Source organism: Nesoenas mayeri, assembly GCF_963082525.1.
Source record: "Nesoenas mayeri genome assembly, chromosome: 2".
NCBI classification, from domain to species: Eukaryota; Metazoa; Chordata; class Aves; order Columbiformes; family Columbidae; genus Nesoenas; species Nesoenas mayeri.
In genome coordinates this window covers 5,783,413-5,803,638 of record NC_137543.1, presented here as the reverse complement: position 1 = coordinate 5,803,638, position 20,226 = coordinate 5,783,413, and the positions used below count along the sequence as shown (strand labels likewise).

Genomic DNA, 20,226 nt, shown 5'->3' with positions numbered 1-20,226 from the left:
GTATCCAGTGCAGTGCCTCAGGGGCAGTGCTGGGCCTGTGCTATTCAATATATTCATCAGTGATTTGGACGAGGGAACAGAGTGACTGTCAGCAAGTTTGCTGGTGACACCAAGCTGGGAGGAGTGGCTGACACGGCAGAGGCTGTGCTGCCATCAGAGACCTGGACAGGATGGAGAGCTGGGCGGGGAAACATTGAATGAAATAGAACAAGGGCAAGTGTAGAGTCTTGAATCTGGGCAGGAACAACCCCAGGTTCCAGTACAAGTTGGGGAACGAGCTGTTGGAGAGCAGTGTAGGGGAAAGGGACCTGGGGGTCCTGGGGACAGCAGGGTGACCATGAGCCAGCACTACGCCCTTGTGGCCAGGAAGCCAATGGTACCTGGGGTGGGTTAGAAGGGGGTGGTCAGTAGGTCAGAGAGGTTCTCCTGCCCCTCTGCTCTGCCCTGGGGAGACCACACCTGGAATCTTGTGTGCAGTTGTGGCCCCTCAGTTCCAGCAGGACAGGGAACTGCTGGAGAGAGTCCAGCGCAGGGCAACAAAGATGCTGAAGGGAGTGGAGCATCTCCCGTGTGAGGAAAGGCTGAGGGAGCTGGGGCTCTGGAGCTGGACAAGAGGACACTGAGGGGTGACCTCATTCATGGTTACAGATATAGAAAGGAGGAGTGTCAGGAGGATGGAGCCAGGCTCTTCTCGGTGACAACCAATGATAGGACAAGGGGTAATGGGTACAAACTGGAACACAGGAGGTTCCACTTTAGTATGACAAGAAACTTGTTCCTGGTGAGGGTGTCAGAGCCTGGCCCAGGCTGCCCAGGGGGTTGTGGAGTCTCCTTCTGTGCAGACATTCCAACCCGCCTGGACACCTTCCTGTGTAACCTCATCTGGGTGTTCCTGCTCCATGGGGGGATTGCACTGGATGAGCTTTCCAGGTCCCTTCCAACCCCTGACACTCTGGGATTCTGTGGTTAAATAAGAAACAGTAAAGCAACAACTCTTACCAGTTTCCACCAGCCCAATGATGCCATTAAGGAATTCCTGCTAAATCCGTGTGCTGTTATTTAAATTATACCACACATGGCAGAGCAGACACTCCAGCAACAATACGACCACATCAAGTCTCTGCTCATCTCTAATGCTTCATGGTCACGATGTTTTAGCAATAAAAATGTATAAACACTAAAATGGCCAACAGTTACACTGGGATTATGAATACAAGTGTTATCCTTCTAGAAGTCTATATAATTCTTACGTGGTAACAAACAAACCCCCAAAATATTAAGCTTTAAATCACGTGCAACACACTCAATTCAACTTACTCATTTTGCTTTCTAGCAGATTGTGCTTATCTGAATTCGCAGAGAAAAAATATATTGGAAAACAGGTTAAAGTAGGATAGAGGCAAAAATAATTCCTTGCCACAAGCTGGTGTTCATTTCAAGCACCTTTTCCCTCTGATTTTTTGGTTATTGTAAATGTCCTAACAAGTTTAAATCAGACTTACAGTCACTGTACGCTTGTGGGGGGAAAGGATGAGTCTATTAAGTTGCATTAAACACAGTAATATGGAAATACTGGAGGGTTTTAGATGGGTCCTACTGCAACGTCAGTGTTAGAAGGAACTGGACTTGGATTTGCTCATTCACAGGCTGGTCAATAAAAATTGCACGAAAAGAAAAGAGGTGAACGCTGAACCACGAACTAATGAGCTTTTTCCACAAGGAAGGCACGGAAACAAAAGCCCGGGTTTATTCCTCATGTCAGGCTTTTCAAATATTTGTTCTTGCACTTGAACGGGCAAATTACTGAGGGTGCAACATCCAACTTCTTAACATCTTCTAGAAAATAAGGCGCAATTTCTCAGCTCCGTAAATGGCCAGCAAATCCCAGCTGGTATCATTGAAAATAGATATTGGAGAGAGAGGAAAGCGCGTGAGCGATGGAGAAATGATTTAAGAAGACGATTAAAGAAGAAATCAATCGCGGGGCTCGTATTTTGCATCCCAGCTGCTGCTTTCCAAAGCCATCTGCTGCATTTTGCTGCCCCCCATTTATCTAACGCAGCTGCAAAACATTCGCTCGGGTTGACGAGACAACTTGTCAGGGCACTTCATGGAAACACCGCATTGCATTTCAGCTTCTTCCATCAGAACGAGAGTAAAATCATTCTGGAATTAGTACTGAACGCATTGCGGGGATATAAAACAAAACCCCGTCTTGCTGTGTCTTAAAAACATATTTCAGGTTTAAACTCGTTTATATCATTAGAAATTATTAAACGAAACGATCAAACTTTGATGGAGTTTTCAAGTGTAAGTACTCTGGAAATTCTTTAGCAAGAGTATTATCAAATAGCATCTCAAAAAGGAATAATTAGCCACTACACCAGCTTTCCCAGCTCATTTAATGTTACCCAGATATTTCCCACAGGACAACCTCCAGTTTTTGAGGACAGTTTAAAAATAAAGAATCTACTTCTCCTGCTTTACTTTCAATGTTTATGACCCACTTATAGAACTTAGCCCTATTTTATGTATATATATATTTTTTCCAATTGGCATTGCTTTGAAAACCACATTTCAACAGCACTTCAGTGATCCCGTAACCCCTAAAGAGTTAAGTACATAACAAAAATAAATCACCACCACAACACAGAAAATATCCCTAATAGGTCAGCAAACAAAGAAACAAAAGGTCTTCAGTACACTATTAGTAAGGAGCATAAAATCGTAATTAAAACCTTTTAACGAGGGACGGATATTCTCCTTTTTAACAGCTGTGGGTAAGTTCTAACACCTGCTCTTAAATGTTCAGGTTTCTAACACCCGAAGGTATTTTGGTCGCGCTTTTGTTGTGGGGGTTTGTTGGGTAACAGCTCATTGTCACCCCCTACAAAACTGCTCTATCAGGATTCTCATTTTACACTAAAACATCAACAGTTCTGGTGACATTGGTCCCATGAAACTCCAGTGAAATATTTCCTGTAATTTAGCAACTCTTCAATTCCAGCTTTTTCTATCATGGAATCATTTTGGTTGGAAAAGACCCTCAAGATCATCAAGTTCAATGGTCAACCCAACGCCGTCACAACACCATGTCCCTCAGAACCTCATCTCCACGTCTTTTAGACACCACAAGCATGTACCACATTTGCTGTCCCCACAACTTCTCATTCAAAAGGAACAACGTTTCTCTTGCTCCTGTTCAGGCTGCATTTTGTTCCGTGTTTGCATCAGGTGCCACATGTGAGTCCACTACAGTCCATGCCACAGCTCTTGTGTGGTATCCATCAGATATCGTTACCTCCAGTAATTCCGGTATTCTGTGGTTTCCTTTCTTGTAGCTTTAAATGAACCACAGAAATCATAGAACAGAAGAATTTTGTCAAGATCCTTAAGATCACCAAGTTCAACCACAACCTGACTCTGGCACTAAACCATGTGCCTAAGAACCTCATCTATGTGTCTTTTAAACCCCTCCAGGGATGGTGACTCCACCACTGCCCTGGGCAGCCTGTTCCAAATCCCGACAGCCCTTTCCATTAAGAATTTTTTCCTAATATCCAATCTAAACCTCCCCTGGCGCAACTTGAGGCCATTTCCTCTCATCCTGTCACTTGTTACCTGGGACCAACCCCCTCCATGCTCCAAGCTCCTTTCAGGCAGTTCAGAGATCAGAAGGTCTCCCCTCAGCTCCTGTTCTCCAGCTGAACCCCCCAGGTCCCTCAGCCGCTCCCATCACACTTGTGCTCCAGCCCCTTCCCCAGCTCCGTTCCCTTCTCTCAACTCGCTCCAGCACCTCAATGTCCTTCTTATGATGAGGGGCCCAAAACTGACCCCAGGATTTGAGGTTTGGCCTCCCCAGTGCCCAGCACAGGGGGACAATCACTCCTCTAGTCCTGCTGGCCACACTATTCCTGACACAAGCCAGGATGCTGGTGGCCTCTTGGCCACCTGGGCACACTCTGGCTCATGTTCAGCCGCTGTCACCAACACCCCCAGGTCCTTTTCCCCCAGGCACTTTCCAGCCGCTCTTCCCCGAGCCTGTAGCGCTGCCTGGGGTTGTTGTGACCCAAGTGCAGGACCCGGCACTTGGCCTTGTTGAACCTCAGACAATTGGCCTCAGCCCATCGATCTAGCTGGTCCAGATCCCTCTGTATGGCCTTCCTGCCCTCCAGCAGATCAACACGCCCACCCACCTTGGTGTCATCTGCAAACTTAGTGAGGGTGCACTCCATCCCCTCATCCAGATCATTGATAAAAAGATTAAATAGAACTGGCCCCAGTCCTGAGCCCTGGGGACACCACTTGTGACCGTCAACAACTGGATTTGTCTCCGTTCACAACTCTTTGGTCCCGTCCCTCCAGCCAGTTCTGTATCCACGGCAGAGAACACCCATCCAGCCATGAGCTGCAGCTTCTCTGGGAGACGCTGTGGGATACGGCGTCCAAGGCTTTAATGAAGTCTAAGTACACAACATCAGAATAAGCAGCTTCAAAAAACAGGGTCCCAACCCACCTTACTACAGCCTCAGAAATATTTGGGAAAATTAACCCTCAAAGGCTTGTCCCTCATCTGGTTTGGATGAAGGACCATATGCACAAAAGCCCAAAGCTTTAGGAGTCACCTTAATGAGCATAATGGTAGGTTTTGAAAGACGCACAGAATGGAAACACATATGTGGTTCCACCCCTATTTACCCATCTGATAATATTAGATTTATGACAGCAGATAAGTCTACATTAGGAAAAATGAAGCCTCTGCCAGTGGAGTTAAAAGCACCGATTGTGTCTCAGGACAACATCCATTTGCCATCTGCCCTCGGCTGCTCCTCCTCCTCCTCTCCCACGGTCATGGCCTCCCTATTATCCAGCAGTGATCTTTGACATCTCTAACTCATTTTGGAAGCTCCTCTGTTAATAATAAGGGCATTAGAGATGGGACGAGGGGGGAAATCGCGGCATTGTTAGGGACAGAGTGGCTAAAAACGGGCCCTTCTGGCCAAGCGGGCCGAGCTCCAGCTGTCACCGCAACACCCAGCGCTGCCTCCCGCTCCCCCGCTAAGTAGGACGATACTCTTGGGAGCCGTAGAGTAACTCAACCTACTAAGCCCGGCCTTGCAAACAGCTCATTTTATCCTTTCCTGACACAGAATTCTCCTTTTTTCCAGAAATAAATAAGCCCAACTACCAACATAATTCAATTTGTTGTTTGGTCCAACGAATGTTATGTGCAACTTTATACACTGATCAGAATAACATTTTGTCCGAGATCACTAACAAACACACATCCACACATCAATATATGGAAACCTCTCCTGTGCAGTTTATATTTATGGTCTTAAATTAAGAGCAATTCACATATGAAAGCCCACGAGCACCATTCCCATCGCTGCGCTTGCCAGGCAGGAATTTAAACCAAAGGCGCCGTTTTTCTGTGGACTGATCCTGACTATTTAAATGATATTTAGCAATAAGAGTAAGTTCTACGTTCCCATCATAAACCAGAAATCAAGCATTTAACACGGAACATTTGGAGACGCTCGAGTAGTCACACGAGGATACAAACAAGATCTACCACGTTCAATTTGATTTATAAATATATATATATTTAAAATATCCTTTTAAAATAATTCTTACATTATTACCACTTCGCTTTAATTGCTCCTGAATTGCTCCAATCATTAATTGCTCCTGAAAGACCTTTCTATTTATTTTATGTTCTTATTTGAACAAGCTGCCAATAGAAGAAACAGCACCAGCTCTTCTCCCTATGTCCTTGATTGTCCTCAAAGCTTGTCCTGCCAAAATCATCGCTTTAGGTCTCCTATTTTTATTAAGGTGTAAGAGATGTTGTTATTTAATTAGGTTAAAGAGCCCAATTCTCAGCCTGCATTTCAAATTATATCTCACGCGCCTAAGCCTTATAAAACTTCTATCATTAAGTTATTAAAGCAATTGCCTGCACTTCAAATTTCCTACATGCTGGGGGTGATGTTTTAAAACTAATTTCATTTGCATGATGCATTTATCTAACACAATATAGAAGATAATGTTAACTTAAGGAAATATATTTTAAATAAGATCATCTTCACAAACATTATGGAGTAAAAAGATGCTGTTTGACCACAAGAAGCTAAACACATAAATATATATATATATATATATATATATATACACAACTCCAGGCACCGCAGAGAAAATCATACACTGACAAAAAATGCCTTTTTCTTATTCTTCAGGACCTATAAAAGTTACTTCTAAATTCTTCCAGCACAAGGACGGCAACAATGGACCAGCTGATGCCCAAGAGCCGATTCCACCCCATTCAGATGCTTTTTCCCCTTTCATCAAGGGATAAACCATCTCCAATTACTGGAGGCCAACGTGTTATTTATTGAAGGAGCAATGCGCGCAGGCTCTTGTCTCACAATAAAAGGCAATTCAAGTAGCTTACGTCTGGTTCTCATTATAGGAATGTTTTTAAGAGCTGTATTCTATCCCAATGTGATATGTGCCTTTCATTCCTCACTCGGTATTAAGGCAAATGAGAGAAGTCTGTCCCCTTTATTTCCACCTCCCAATCCAACGGGACACAAGTGACGCTGGAATATAAAACCTACAGACAACCAGAAATATGGCATTTCCCCATTTTTGCTTCATTTTTACTTTACCCTCACAATTGCAACAGCCCTGGGTGGGATCCAATTTGGGTAATTTGGCTGAAATTCTGCGCGGTTGGGCCCAAGGGACTAACGGAGTCAATACGGAATCACCACCTAAATGCTCCATTTAATGAAGGGAATAAAAGAGGACACCTCTGAAGATCTGTCACAAAACCACCCGTGACACCTTCCAAACAGATCGGCCAAAAAGTGAACAAAGACAATTAGTGGGTTGATCAGAGCTCTCAACCGCAATGGAAAATTATGTGTCTCAAACACAGAACTCCTCTAGTCAAGAGAAAATGGCTTAAGCATCAGCCTCAAATCTCAAGGCCAAAGCACAGCCTAAAATTCAGACACTTCAACGAACCACCTGGTATTCATATTATTTTATTAGTAGTATCATGGTATCAATATTATTTTAACATTATTATCATTATATCAATATTATTTTATTAGTAGTATTGTGGTATCAATATTATCATCAGTACCATGGTATCAATATTATCATTAGTACCACAGTATCAATATTATTTTATCATTAGCATCATGGTATCATTATTATTATTTTATCATTAGTACCATGATACCAATATTATTTGATCAGTAGTATCATGGTATCAATATTATCATTAGCATCATGTTAGCATTATTATTTTACCATTAGTATCACGGTATCAATATTATCTTATCATTAGCATCATGTTACCAATATTGTTTTATCATTAGCATCATGGTATCAATATTATCATTAGCATCATGGTATCATTATATTGTTATTAGTATTGTGGTATCAATATTATTTTATCATTAGTATCACGGTATCAATATTATTTTATCATTAGCATCATGTTACCAATATTGTTTTATCATTAGCATCATGGTATCAATATTATATTATCATTAGCATCATGGTATCATTATATTGTTATTAGTATTGTGGTATCAATATTATTTTATCATTAGTATCACGGTATCAATATTATTTTATCATTAGCATCATGTTACCAATATTGTTTTATCATTAGCATCATGGTATCAATATTATATTATCATTAGCATCATGGTATCAATATTATATTATCATTAGCATCATGGTATCATTATTTTATCATTAGCACCATGGTATCAATATTATTTTACCATTAGGATCATGGTATCATTATATTATTATTAGTATTGTGGTATCAATATTATTTTATCATTAGCATAATGGTATCAGTATTATTTTATTAGTAGTATCATGGTATCAATATTATTTTATCATTAGCACCATGTTATCAATATTATTTTATCATTAGCATAATGGTATCAGTATTATTTTATTAGTAGTATCATGGTATCAATATTATTTTATCATTAGTACCATGATATCAATATTATTTTATGAGTAGTATCATGGTATCAGTATTACCATTAGTATTGTGATATCAATATTTATCATTAGTACCATAATATTACTTTAGCATTAGTATCATGTTATCAATATTATTGTATCATTAGCATCATGGTATCTTTATATTATTAGTAGTATCGTGGTATCAATATTATTTTATCATTAGTTTCATACCACCAATATGATTTTATTAGTAGCATGACTAATTCTGACAGTAAAAAACAAGTTGCACAGTCACCCCCAACACACCAGTTTAACCCTTTACCGTACGGATTGCAAACGAGAGGTGCCCTTAGGAACGCTCTCGTTAAGGCTTTTCTCATTTTAATTAGAGCAGCTTCCACCCACTGCAGATGGTGCAATGAGCGCCGACCACGCGCTGTATGTCAAGCCACAACATTTTTAAAATTATTATGAAAATTATTTAAAAAAAGGCAAAAATAAAAAGGAAAATAACAATTTCACATGTTAATTGGAAGCTGAGACTACTTAAAAGCTTGCAGCAATTTATCCGGGATGCTGCACCCATTGAGGGGAACAGGAGTAGTCATGCGTGTGATGAAGTTCCAACCACAGATTTCAGTTTAACAGCCGATAATTGCGCTTTGGGTCGACCGGGTGAATAAAGCGACTGTGTTGATGGCGATTAAAGTAACATCTTGTTGTCTTGCCAAAGGTCCTGCGCTTTGCTGGAGGATGAAGAGGATTCAGGCCCAGACTCAGCTCAAATTGGAGAAAATCATTATACTTTCAAAAATCCAGGTGGGGGACAGAGGTCACCATGTCCCTTTTTCTTCTCCGTGAACTTTTTAATTCGATGTTGTACATTTTTAATAAGTGTTTAGATGTTATCACGTTCGCAACGTGTTCTCAGCCTCAGCTTGAAAAGATTTAGTCGTGCGCAGCATCTGGTCCCCCAAATCTTTTTTCTCTCATTTATATCACACAAGACAAGAATATATTTGATTTTTATATCTACAAAAGCCAATTTGATTACAGAAGTGTTATTCTGTTGGATTTAATTCTGTAACTTGAGCCTATGTTCCCTATCTGACATAGATATTTCTATGCAGAAAGCACAGAAATTTGAGATTGGAGATTTTTTTGTCCTATGTATATTCTGTTGACCTTACCTACCCGGTTTCCCCAAAAATAAGACCTACCCCAAAATAAGCCCTAGCGTGATTTTTGAGGATGCTTGAAATAGAAGCCCTACTCCAAAAATAAGGTCAATTTAAAGAGTGTCCAGGCAGCTGTACATGTTAAAAAAAATATATGTATCTTTTGAAGCAAAAATTAATGTAAGACCCTGTCTTATTTTGGGGGAAACACGGTATATCCAACGTGATGTATCTCACTGTGAGCTGTGGTTAGCAGAAGAGGATGTTAAAATGTTGGGGGAATGACAGCGAGAGGAACAGGAGGTGAAAAATCGTATTGCCTTCCATATTTCCTAATCACATTCATTTTCTGCCTTCTTTTCATAAGCCAGGGGGGTTGCCTTGACACTTCAGCAGATAAAAGTAATTGTCTTATTCAAGAGGCCAAGTGAGACTTATGGAGCAAAGGAGAATCATGGGAAGAGCTCTGGGAAGTTGTGAGCCTGATTTCCATGAGAATGGAGACCCAAAATATCCCGGAACAAAAACCAGTGACTTTGGAAGAAATGGATTTAGAAATACTTTATGCTAAGTTGGAGAAGAGAGAGAAAGGAAGGAGAGGGGGAAGAAGAAGAAGAAAGAAGAAAAGAAGAAGAAAAAAAGAAGAAGAAGAAGAAGAAGAAAGGAAGAAGAAAAAAAAGAAGAAAGAATAAGAAAGATGAAGAAAGAAGAAAGAAGAAAATAAGAAAATAAGAAGAAAGGAAGATGAAAAGAAGAAAGGAAGAAGAAAAGAAGAAAGGAAGAAGAAAAGAAGAAGAAAGGAAGAAGAAGAAAAGAAGAAAAGAAGAAGAAAAGAAGAGAAGAAAAGAAGAAAATAAAAGAAGAAAAGAAAACAAGAAAAGAAAAGAAGAAAAGAAAAGAAGAGAAGAAAAGAAGAAAAAAGAAGAAAAGAAGATTATGAAAGAAGAAGAAAAGAAAAAGAAGAAAGAAGATGAAGAAAGAAGAAGAAAAGAAGATGAAAGAAGAAGGAAGATGATGAAAGAAGAAAAGAGAAAGGAAAGAAAAATAAGATAAAGGGGAAAGATGATGAAAGAAGAAGAAAAGAAAAGAAGAAAAGAAGATGAAGAAGAAAAGTAGATGAAGAAGAAAAGAAGAAGAAAGAAGAAGGAAGAAGAAGAAGAGAAAAAACTGGTATGGTGTGCAGAGCAAGGAGACAAGAACCTCTGATTTTCATTTCATATATATATATATACATACATATATATATATATATATATTTCAGAAGTAGGATTTAGGGCACTGTCAGATACACGTAGGTGTCATCTTCGCGTATCAGTTCCCGACGACCTTCATCCTCCTTCTTGCTATTCCGAGCCATTCGTTTCTGTTTCTAATGGTTTCCCCAAGCAATTAAAAACGTGCTGCTCAGAAAACACCTCAAAAATATTCCTCTGGCATTTTAAATTCCTGGCTTGAAAGAAACATCTCTCTGAGGCACAAATGAGAGGACGCTGCAGGTTTCCCAGCTCTTGAATGGGTGAATGACAGAGTTTAGGAAAACACTTTGGAAATCATCACCTGCTTTTGCATCATGTGAAACACAAATGTGTGTTGAAAGCCGGTATGGAGAAAGTCACTCACCGCTGAAGTGAAAAGGAATGTGATTTTATTTCTTGTTTCTACAAGAAACATTGGCAGTACTAAAAAGTTGCCAAAACGCAGGTATTTTTAGGTTGAAATGAGCCTATCACACAGTTAAGTTAGTCCAGAATTGTCTTCTCAGAAGTAACCTCCACCACATATCAACGCACGTTAAAGGCCAGAAGACAAGAAATGAGATAAGCATGTTAATTCCATTCTGTGTTCAGACGAAGCGTCGGACAGAGGGGAGGATCATGTTTTCCTCTTTTTAGAAATTACCGATGGAAATGTAATCAGAATTACTGATCCCTTCTTCCTCCGCTCAGTTCGCGAGGGCAGAGGGTTCCGCGATCTGGACCAGCTCCAGTTATATCCTAATTTGAGGGGATGTTGCTCAAGAATGACAGTTTGCAACTTAAAATCAGGATGTTTTGGAATGTGGCAGAGACACAACAAACACAGCATAGTCCATGGGAATAGTTTTCCTTAGTAGAAGCCTTTGGTGTTTGATTAATAGTATCAGCACTTCATATTCTTGTTCATTTGACATAAATCCTATTTAAAAACAAAACTCCAGGGCTTTCTTCACAGAATCCCAGAATGTCAGGGGTTGGAAGGGACCTGGAAAGCTCATCCAGTGCAATCCCCCCATGGAGCAGGAACACCCAGATGAGGTTACACAGGAAGGTGTCCAGGCGGGTTGGAATGTCTGCACAGAAGGAGACTCCACAACCCCCCTGGGCAGCCTGGGCCAGGCTCTGCCACCTTCACCAGGAAGAAGTTTCTTCTCCAATTTAAGTGGAACCTTTTGTGTTCCAGTTTGAACCCATTATCCCTTGTCCTATCATTGGTTGTCACTGAGAAGAGCCTGGCTCCATCCTCCTGACACTCCCCCTTTATGTATCTGTAACCATGAATGCGGTCACCCCTCAGTGTCCTCTTGTCCAGCTCCAGAGCCCCAGCTCCCTCAGCCTTTCCTCACACGGGAGATGCTCCACTCCCTTCAGCATCTTTGCTGCCCTGCGCTGGACTCTCTCCAGCAGTTCTCTGTCCTGCTGGAACTGAGGGGCCACAACTGGACACAAGATTCCAGGTGTGGTCTCCCCAGGGCAGAGCAGAGGGGCAGGAGAACCTCTCTGACCTACTGACCACCCCCTTCTCATCCACCCCAGGTACCATTGGCCTTCCTGGCCACAAGGGCCCAGTGCTGGCTCATGGTCATCCTGCTGTCCCCAGGACCCCCAGGTCCCTTTCCCCTACACTGCTCTCCAACAGCTCGTTCCCCAACTTACACTGGAACCTGGGGTTGTTCTGCCCAGATTCAAGACTCTACACTTGCCCTTGTTCTATTTCATTCAATGTTTCCCCCCCAGCTCTCCATCCTGTCCAGGTCTCTGATGGCAGCACAGCCTCTGCCGTGTCAGCCACTCCTCCCAGCTTGGTGTCACCAGCAAACTTGCTGACAGTCACTCTGTTCCCTCGTCCAAATCACTGATGAATATATTGAATAGCACAGGCCCAGCACTGCCCCTGAGGCACTGCACTGGATACAGGCCTCAGCTGGGCTCCACCCCATTCATGGTGTACTTCTGGAGCTCTGCCATTCCAGCGGAATACACACCCCTCTCATTTTACCTCATTCCATCTCAATCCTGAAAATACTCCATTAAATAACTCCTCTCAATAATCTAGATTAAAACTAATCCTACCTTATTCCATCTCTCCCATGACTCCTTGGTTAAAAGTAATCTTCCAAGTAGTTGTATAAAGTATTGCTTAAAACTATAACAAAGACATAGCTCACCAACTTGTCATCAGTACCGTAAAGTGTTAAACACTATTTCAGTGTATTAATATAGACAATGTACCGAAAAGACGTAGCAAATAAATAACTTTACATCTGAATTCTCAAAGACAGATGGATTCTTAAAGTTAGGAGATACTATAACCCACCTCCTCTAACAGACACCCCCATAGTTTTAACTTGACCTTGTCAGTCTAAAAGTGGATGATTTAAAATTATTTAAGTGAACAAAAGGAAGATTTATGTGCTTAATTGGTAGAAATGGTCACTATTATGCACTTTTACTAATCAATAAGAGATACTCAAATCAAGAAAATAACAACGCAAGTGGAAAACACATTCTAGTGAAATTGCCGACCTATCTGCATTTGTAAAATCAAACTCATTAATGTAAGTGTCAAATAATGATAAGCCAGCTGAACAACAGAATATGTTATCTGAATTAAGACGACTACATCAGAATTACCTTGTCTTTGTCCTAAATCGAAAGACGCCGGGGGCTTCATGCCCCTTCTGCTTTAAATATGCAACGTTTTACTAGTTTCTTTTTCTGCTGTGATATGTTATCCACATAAAAGAATCCAGAATTTTCTCAATTGGGCAAAATAAGTGGCAGAACTGAACGTACCTGCTGATAGAAGAAATTGAGAGTGGGTTTGTCCTCAGTGAACTGGTTCAGAAATCCTTTGGGCAAATAGCGAATCCTCAATTCATACCTAAAAAGCAAGAAAAACAAAGAGAGATTTAAATTGGCGAGACAAAAGCAATCGAGATTTCCTCCCAAATTACGTTCGAAGATTCTTAAAAATAAGGAGCAAATCAAAACAAACGCAAAAAACGAAGGGAAAAATTCCCTCTTTGACTACTTGTAGTTCCTGACATTTTATAAAGGTGTTTCCATCTCTGAATTGCTCCTTTCGCCGCGCCAATACAGCATATCCTATCAAAGCCCTTCTCCAAAATAAGTGTATTTAACAACCTACTCATGCTGGTGAAAGCAAATATTGCAACGTTTCAACCTGTTGGTTTCAACAGGGCAAGAACTTCTTTTCAAACAAGTGCCATGGCTGCCCGGCATCAAGATTTCTATGGGGATTTGATAAAATAGGTGTTATTGCTGCTTAGGATTCCACTGCAAGCACAAGTGACAGGATTCTTCTTTGCTTTGGAATCAGTGAAATACGTTGTGCAGTAAGAAATCAATAAAATAAGGAAAATATTTAGCAACTGTAAATGCCCGCACACAAACTATATACAGACCAGAAATACTAAGAATTATGGGGTTTTATATTTCATAAAGGAAAATGCATGTTTCAGTCTCCGTGTGCACAGAAAACATGTTTTCATACGAAAAAGAGTCTTCGGACTGTCTCAGTCATTCTGATCTAGACCACCATGTAAAAAGTCTTTATCCTCCGAACTAAATAAAATATATAGGTAAAGCAATCTCTCTCCTTCCCAGGGACTTGCCTTCCTAACTGAGGAGCCTTGAAAAGTCTGGCTTTTTGCAATAGGATTGCAGGAGAAAATCAGGAAAGCAAAAGAGCTTGGCTGGGACAGTCACTAGCGTGACCTTAATTAGAACAGGCTGCCCAGGGCAGTGGGGGAGTCACCGTCCCTGGGGGGGTTAAAAGGCATTTAGATGAGGTTCTTGGGGACATGGGTTAGTGCCAGAGTCAGGTTATGGTTGGACTCAATGATCCTGAGGGTCTCTTTCAACTGAAATGATTCTATGATTAGGCCTATTGGAATGAAGACGCTGACATTCAACGGCCAACTCAAGGAAGGGCTTGATTTTCAGTATCGGCTACATCTACTGTCCTTCAAATGCAGCAAGGGATGAGGATGCCAAGTCCCCTTGTCACAAACCAGGTCTGCTTTCTGAGCAAGTATCCCAGCGGATAATCACCCCTCATGGTTGATAAAGCTAGCACTGGAAGACCACTGTCACAGAATCACAGACTGGTTGGGATGGGACGCACACTCATTAAAACAATAATAATAATACAAGGGAAGAGGAATTTATTCATTAGAAAGTATTTCACCTGGGATCATCTCCCACGCACAGGTATATGGGACGTCATACAAGCAAATGCTTAAGGAATAATTAACAATTTACGCTACCATAAGATAAACCCAAGAGCAGCAGCATTACTGGGCATCAGTAATGAATAAAACCCAAACAGCATTTGGAAGACTAGACTTATTCTAAAGCAATTGTATGGAATTACAGTCCAATTATACAATGCTTCTGTAGTGCTAAATCTTGCGTAACTCAAAGAAATACAACAGTATTACTCAATGTGACCCAAAACACAGCAGACTCCAGAATACTTATTTCCTGAACAAATTATGACCAAAAATAATAAGCTAGAGATTCCAACAATTATAACTCGGATCACTTTGGGCACCATAATCTGACGCTGGACGGAATTATCGTCATTGCCAGAGAATCAAATAAAACGTTAAAGGGATATTTGGCTTTATAGAGTTAACTAGCATGAACTTTCTTCAAGTAAATGTACAGTAAAGATGTACATTACCTTCCCTTTAGGGTCAATATTCTTCTTGGCAGGAAAAAAAGAAGTATTGGGTCTTTATTGATTTTGATTTGAAATGAACAAACCAACCGACAAACCCACGACGTGATAGTTCAAACCTCTGCTACCTCGTGCAAAATATCAACTATTTTATGGCAAGAAGGTGGTCAGAGTAATATAGAAAAGCAAAGTGAGGATGGGAAAAGAATTCCAGTAAGCAATGATGTCCTCTTCGTCCTTCGCAACATAACTGACGTTTTAATTCTGCGTGTTCCTGCACCTGAACTGTTTGCTGCATGAGGGAAAATTGGAAGTGACCGGATTTTGAGTGACTCTACCCCTAAAATCCACTATTATTTCCTCCTCCCAAGCCCTAACTGCAGCTCTATCATCTCATATCATTTCTCCCCTTCATTCTGCTACAGGATTGCGAGCAGTATGGCATCAAACAAAAGCTGAGTATCTTCTGCACAACCTCTTGCCAATCACTGCGACTTCTAGTATCTAAATTAATCCAGGAGAACATCTAAGATCTGATTTCTGAAGACGGGGAATACACAACCCTTTTAATTTAAATTATTAAAAAGAAACAATCATCACGCAAGAGGCAGTTTATTAACACTATAGGAAGCTTTTCATTTAAGGATGATCCCAAGACTTCCCTCCCTGTCATCTAAACTGTCGTATGATCTGAAACACCCCGTGTTACAGCATCACAAACATGACAGCGGCGTTTTGATTACGCGCAGCGAATCTCCCCATGTTTCCAAGGTATGTCAGGCTGCGTGTATTCCATCAAACCTTCAACGACACTCTGGGAGGGGATTGAATAATTCACATCTTGCCACAGCTCTTTCATGAGCGTTTGATACCGTTCCTTCCCACAAACTTCAAAACAATCTCCTCGTTTTGCTGTTCAAAACGATTCAGTCTGTTCTGCGACGTGTACGACGCGTCGTTTAATAGAATCGGAACCGACGCTTGTACACGATGTAACAGATTTCTATGGTATAAATTATTCACACCGTATACCCAGCACTCCTACCATGAAAAGCACTCGGGGACCTCCTGCTTTCTAAGCTGGAATTTGCCTGTATTATCAATTAAAAATGTATTGTAAATTATGGAAGGAAAAATACCGATGCACGTGCCACAAACAATAAAATGTAGCGCGCATAGAACATGCAATTTAAGTTTTAAATGTTGCTAATTCATTTGGATTTGTTGCATTTGCTAAAACCAGGCCCCTAAAGAGCGTTTATAAACCAATGGTTGCCAAATGGGACGTCTGCTACTATAGAATAACTCCATTTGCAAGAAATTAAACATACATTATTTACGATAGTTCTGCAGGGGACATGTGTAAGCTTAAAATCGTGGTTATGAACACAAGCCACCAAAGAACACACACACAAAACCCCTTTAATGAAACAGTAACCACAGCAAAATCTGCTTTTTGCTGTTTCCGTGTGAGTTTAGTCCTACACTTATTTAATGGTATTTTAAAGCTCTGAGCTCCCCGTCTTTTCTAGTAGACTATTGGGTCTTTCTGCAAATAAATGTTAAGTTTCCTCTTATATTTCTATCAACTGCTATGATGAAAATATCCCAAAGTACCTAAGCTATGAAAAACAAGATTCTGCAATTACCTTTCGATTGTTTATTGCCCCTGGAATAACTGAAGAAAACCCCAGTTAGGAGGAGGGCAGATGTCACTCATGGCTCTGGGCCACAATTCGGTAACCAATAAATAATAAAACTGAACAATTTTACATATGCAGAGGAATAAACTGATCTATTCTCTGCTTTTCAGTGTTTTCAAATCACATTTCTTCTACTTCAGTCTATAACTAAATACAACCAGTGCTTAACAATATTTTCTTTTCCCCTTGACATAACAAGGGAAATGGGATTACGCCAAAAAGTCAAGGATGACAAAACCTGAGATGGGGTTGTTCGCTACATATATCACAGAATCACAGAATCGACAGGGTTGGGAAAGACCTCAGAGATCACCCAGTCCAACCCTTGGTCCAACTCCAGCCCACTGACTAGATCATGGCACTAAGTGCCATGGCCAATCTCAGCTTAAAAACCTCCAGGGCCGGTGAGTCCAGCAACTCCCTGGGCAGCCATTCCAATGCCTGACCACTCTCTCTGCACAGAATTGCTTTCTAATAGCCAGCCTCAATTTCCCCTGGCAGAGTTGAAGCCCATGGCCCCTTGTCCTATTGCTGATGCCTGGGAGAAGAGACCAATCCCCACCTGCCTACAACTGCCCTTCAGGTAGTTCTAGAGAGTGCTGAGCTCACCTCTAAGCCTCCTCTTCTCCAGACTAAACAAGCCCAGCTCCCTCAGCCTCTCCCCATAGGTCTTGTGTTCAAGTCCCTTCCCCAGTCTTGTTGCTCTTCTCTGGACCCGCTCCAGCACTTCAATCTCTTTCCTGAGCTGAGGGGCCCAGAACTGAACACAATACTCCAGGTGTGGCCTCCCCAATGCAGAGTACAGGGGAAGGATCACTGCCCTTGTCCTGCTGACCACGCTGGTTTGGATACAGGACAGGACACCATTGGCCTTCTTGGCCACCTGGGCACACTGGTGGCTCATGTTGAGCTTCCTGTCCATTAGTCCCCCCAGGTCCCTTTCTGCCTGGCTGCTCTCCAGCCACTCTGTGCCCAGCCTGGAGCGCTGCAGGGGGTTGTTGTGTCCAAAGTGCAGCACCCGGCACTTGGCCTTGTTGAACTTCATCCCATTGGAATCAGCCCATTTTTCCAGTCTATCCAGATCCTTCTGCAGAGCCCTCCTGCCTTCCCGCAGGTCGACACTCCCTCCCAACTTGGAGGGAGCAGAAGCTCTGCAGATTTTGAAGAGATTTCTGCTCCTACTTTACGCATCCTCTAAATCCTGGGTTAATCGTTACCTGTTCGGTCTGCAGAAAACCCTCAACAATGACAAAAATCCCTTAAAGCAAACCCAAGACTGCTTGTGTGTTTTGCGGGGTTTTATTGGTTTGTTTTTTTGGTGGTGTTTGGTTTTATGGTTTGGTTTGCTTGGGTTTTTTTCCATTTTCTTCCCTTGCCCTCCTATTCAACCACATAAGGATCTCGCTTCATAACGCGAATTACAGCCTCATTTTTTACAACAAGCTAAAAAGACTGTCCTGGTTTTGTTAAAAACATGTTTCTCTTTTAGTGAATTCGCCTGTCAACTAAAGCTTCATATGAGTTGCATTTTCCTAGAGAACCAGATCCATTTTTTTGGTAAACACAGCAATGGAATGCGAGGTCATTGATAACGAATGGATGCACCTCTCGCCAGAGGGGCAACGAGAAACAGGTGACCAAGGAACTGACCAACTGTGTATAACATTCCATTCACGTGAATACTTCATATAAAAGTGGGAGATCACGAGGATCTTGTCCCTTTTTGCTTATGGTGACATTAGGAGAGGACCCTGCTAGTCATCCCTGCGAACTGAGGCCTAGTGAGAGACTGAATCCAGCTCCGGTTGGCTGCAGAGTCCAGTCCAGGACTTCGGGTGCCGGCTCTGGAGTTGCTGAGATTTTCAAGATTGGTTTTGTATATTTTGTATTATTTTCTCTATTCTTATTAGCAGCATTAGGAAAACACTTTTAATTTTTCCAACTCTCTTCTCTCTGTCCTTCTTTCCCTCCCGATTAGTAGGAAGGGGGGAGAGGAAGCGGCTGAAGAGAGGGGAGAAGAGGTTAACAATACATCTGCCACAGTTTTATTGTCACCCCGCAATCAAAACCCTCAACAAAGACTTATTGGGCTCGCTTTGGCCACGGAACAGATTGATGCTCTTACTTCCATTCTTCCGGAGGGTGGGCCAGTTCGAATTTCTCCCTCACGTTGGACACCCCCATGTCCAGGTGCAGCCAGTGAACCTCCTCGGACTGCAGGTGGCTGAGCCGCAACCCGTAACACGCCACGTTTTTCACCTTGTGACTGTCCACGATCTTCTGGATTATGCCCTAAAACAGAGAAACACACACTCCTTACAAGCCGTAAAACGCCAACGTGCATTTTCCAAACATTCAACCGTAAGGCTTGGAAGTGTAACAATGTCTATACAAAACATTAAGCAATAAATCAGATATTACAGGTAGCGGTAAATACGTTTCCATTCATCTTTTTAGAATTGAGCCACTATGTAAAACACAATAGCATAAAAGCCAAAATATAAAAAGCAGATTGATGGATGAAATCAAGACGTATTGTGCAAACAAATCCTCCACCGGTCTTTAAAAGTCACTCTCCAAGGAAAATTTTATTAAGAATTTCATCCTATTGAGTGTCCCAACAGCCAGGATTTGGGAGGTCACGTCACAGCCTCTTGGTTTCCTTCTCCTCACCCATTTCCTCCCTTATGAAATGGGGTGAGACCATTATTTGGGAAGATTCTAAAAAAAAACCAAACATCCCATTGGTTTGTCCTGTGGTCAATGGCAACGTTTGAGGATCTAATGCCCAAGAAAGGAACCTTTCAAAAAACCAAATCCTAGTATTCCTGTTTCCCTTCTGACACTGATTCTGCAAATGAGGCAAACAGAAAAGTAACTGCAAAAAGAAAATGAAGGAAGGACTAAATATGAATAGATGGGGAAGACGACACCTGTAGGAGTGGGATCAGGGTTTTGGTGAGGTGATGGTGAGCTGTTAGATCAGCTCACACGTCTCAGCAAACTGCAGCCTTGAAATACGTTTCCAGAAGCAACACAGTGCATAGTGAAATGTGATAAAAATTCAATATTTCAAGCCTAAAAGAAAGAAACACGAGCTACGTTTAGTAAGCTGCAGAATCACGGAATGGTTGGGGTTGGAAGGGACCTCTGGAGATCATCCAGTCCAACCCAGCTGCTAAAGCAGGGTCACCAGAGCAGATCACACAGGAATGTGTCCAGGTGGGTTTGAATGTCTCCAGAGAAGGAGACTCCACAACCTCTCTGGGCAGCCTAGTCCAGGCTCTGGCACCTCAAAGGAAAGAAGTTTCTCCTCATGTTCAGATGGAACCTCCTGTGCTTCAGTCTGTGCCCATTGCCCCTCATCCTATCACTGGGCA

The 20,226-nt window shown here is 41.8% G+C and overlaps 1 protein-coding gene across 27 annotated transcripts in view; it reads right to left on the bottom strand.

The window, feature by feature from the left end:
• PTK2 (protein tyrosine kinase 2) overlaps positions 1–20,226 on the bottom strand; it is a gene marked incomplete at both ends in the record, with an annotated part of 129,689 nt that overhangs the window by 93,593 nt on the left and 15,870 nt on the right. For all 27 annotated transcript variants that reach the window (XM_080339663.1, XM_080339661.1, XM_080339659.1 and 24 more), the window contains 2 exons: positions 13,232–13,319; positions 18,972–19,138. In XM_080339663.1, coding sequence (XP_080195789.1) covers positions 13,232–13,319; positions 18,972–19,138 — 255 coding nt within the window. The remainder of the gene's footprint in view (positions 1–13,231; positions 13,320–18,971; positions 19,139–20,226) is intronic.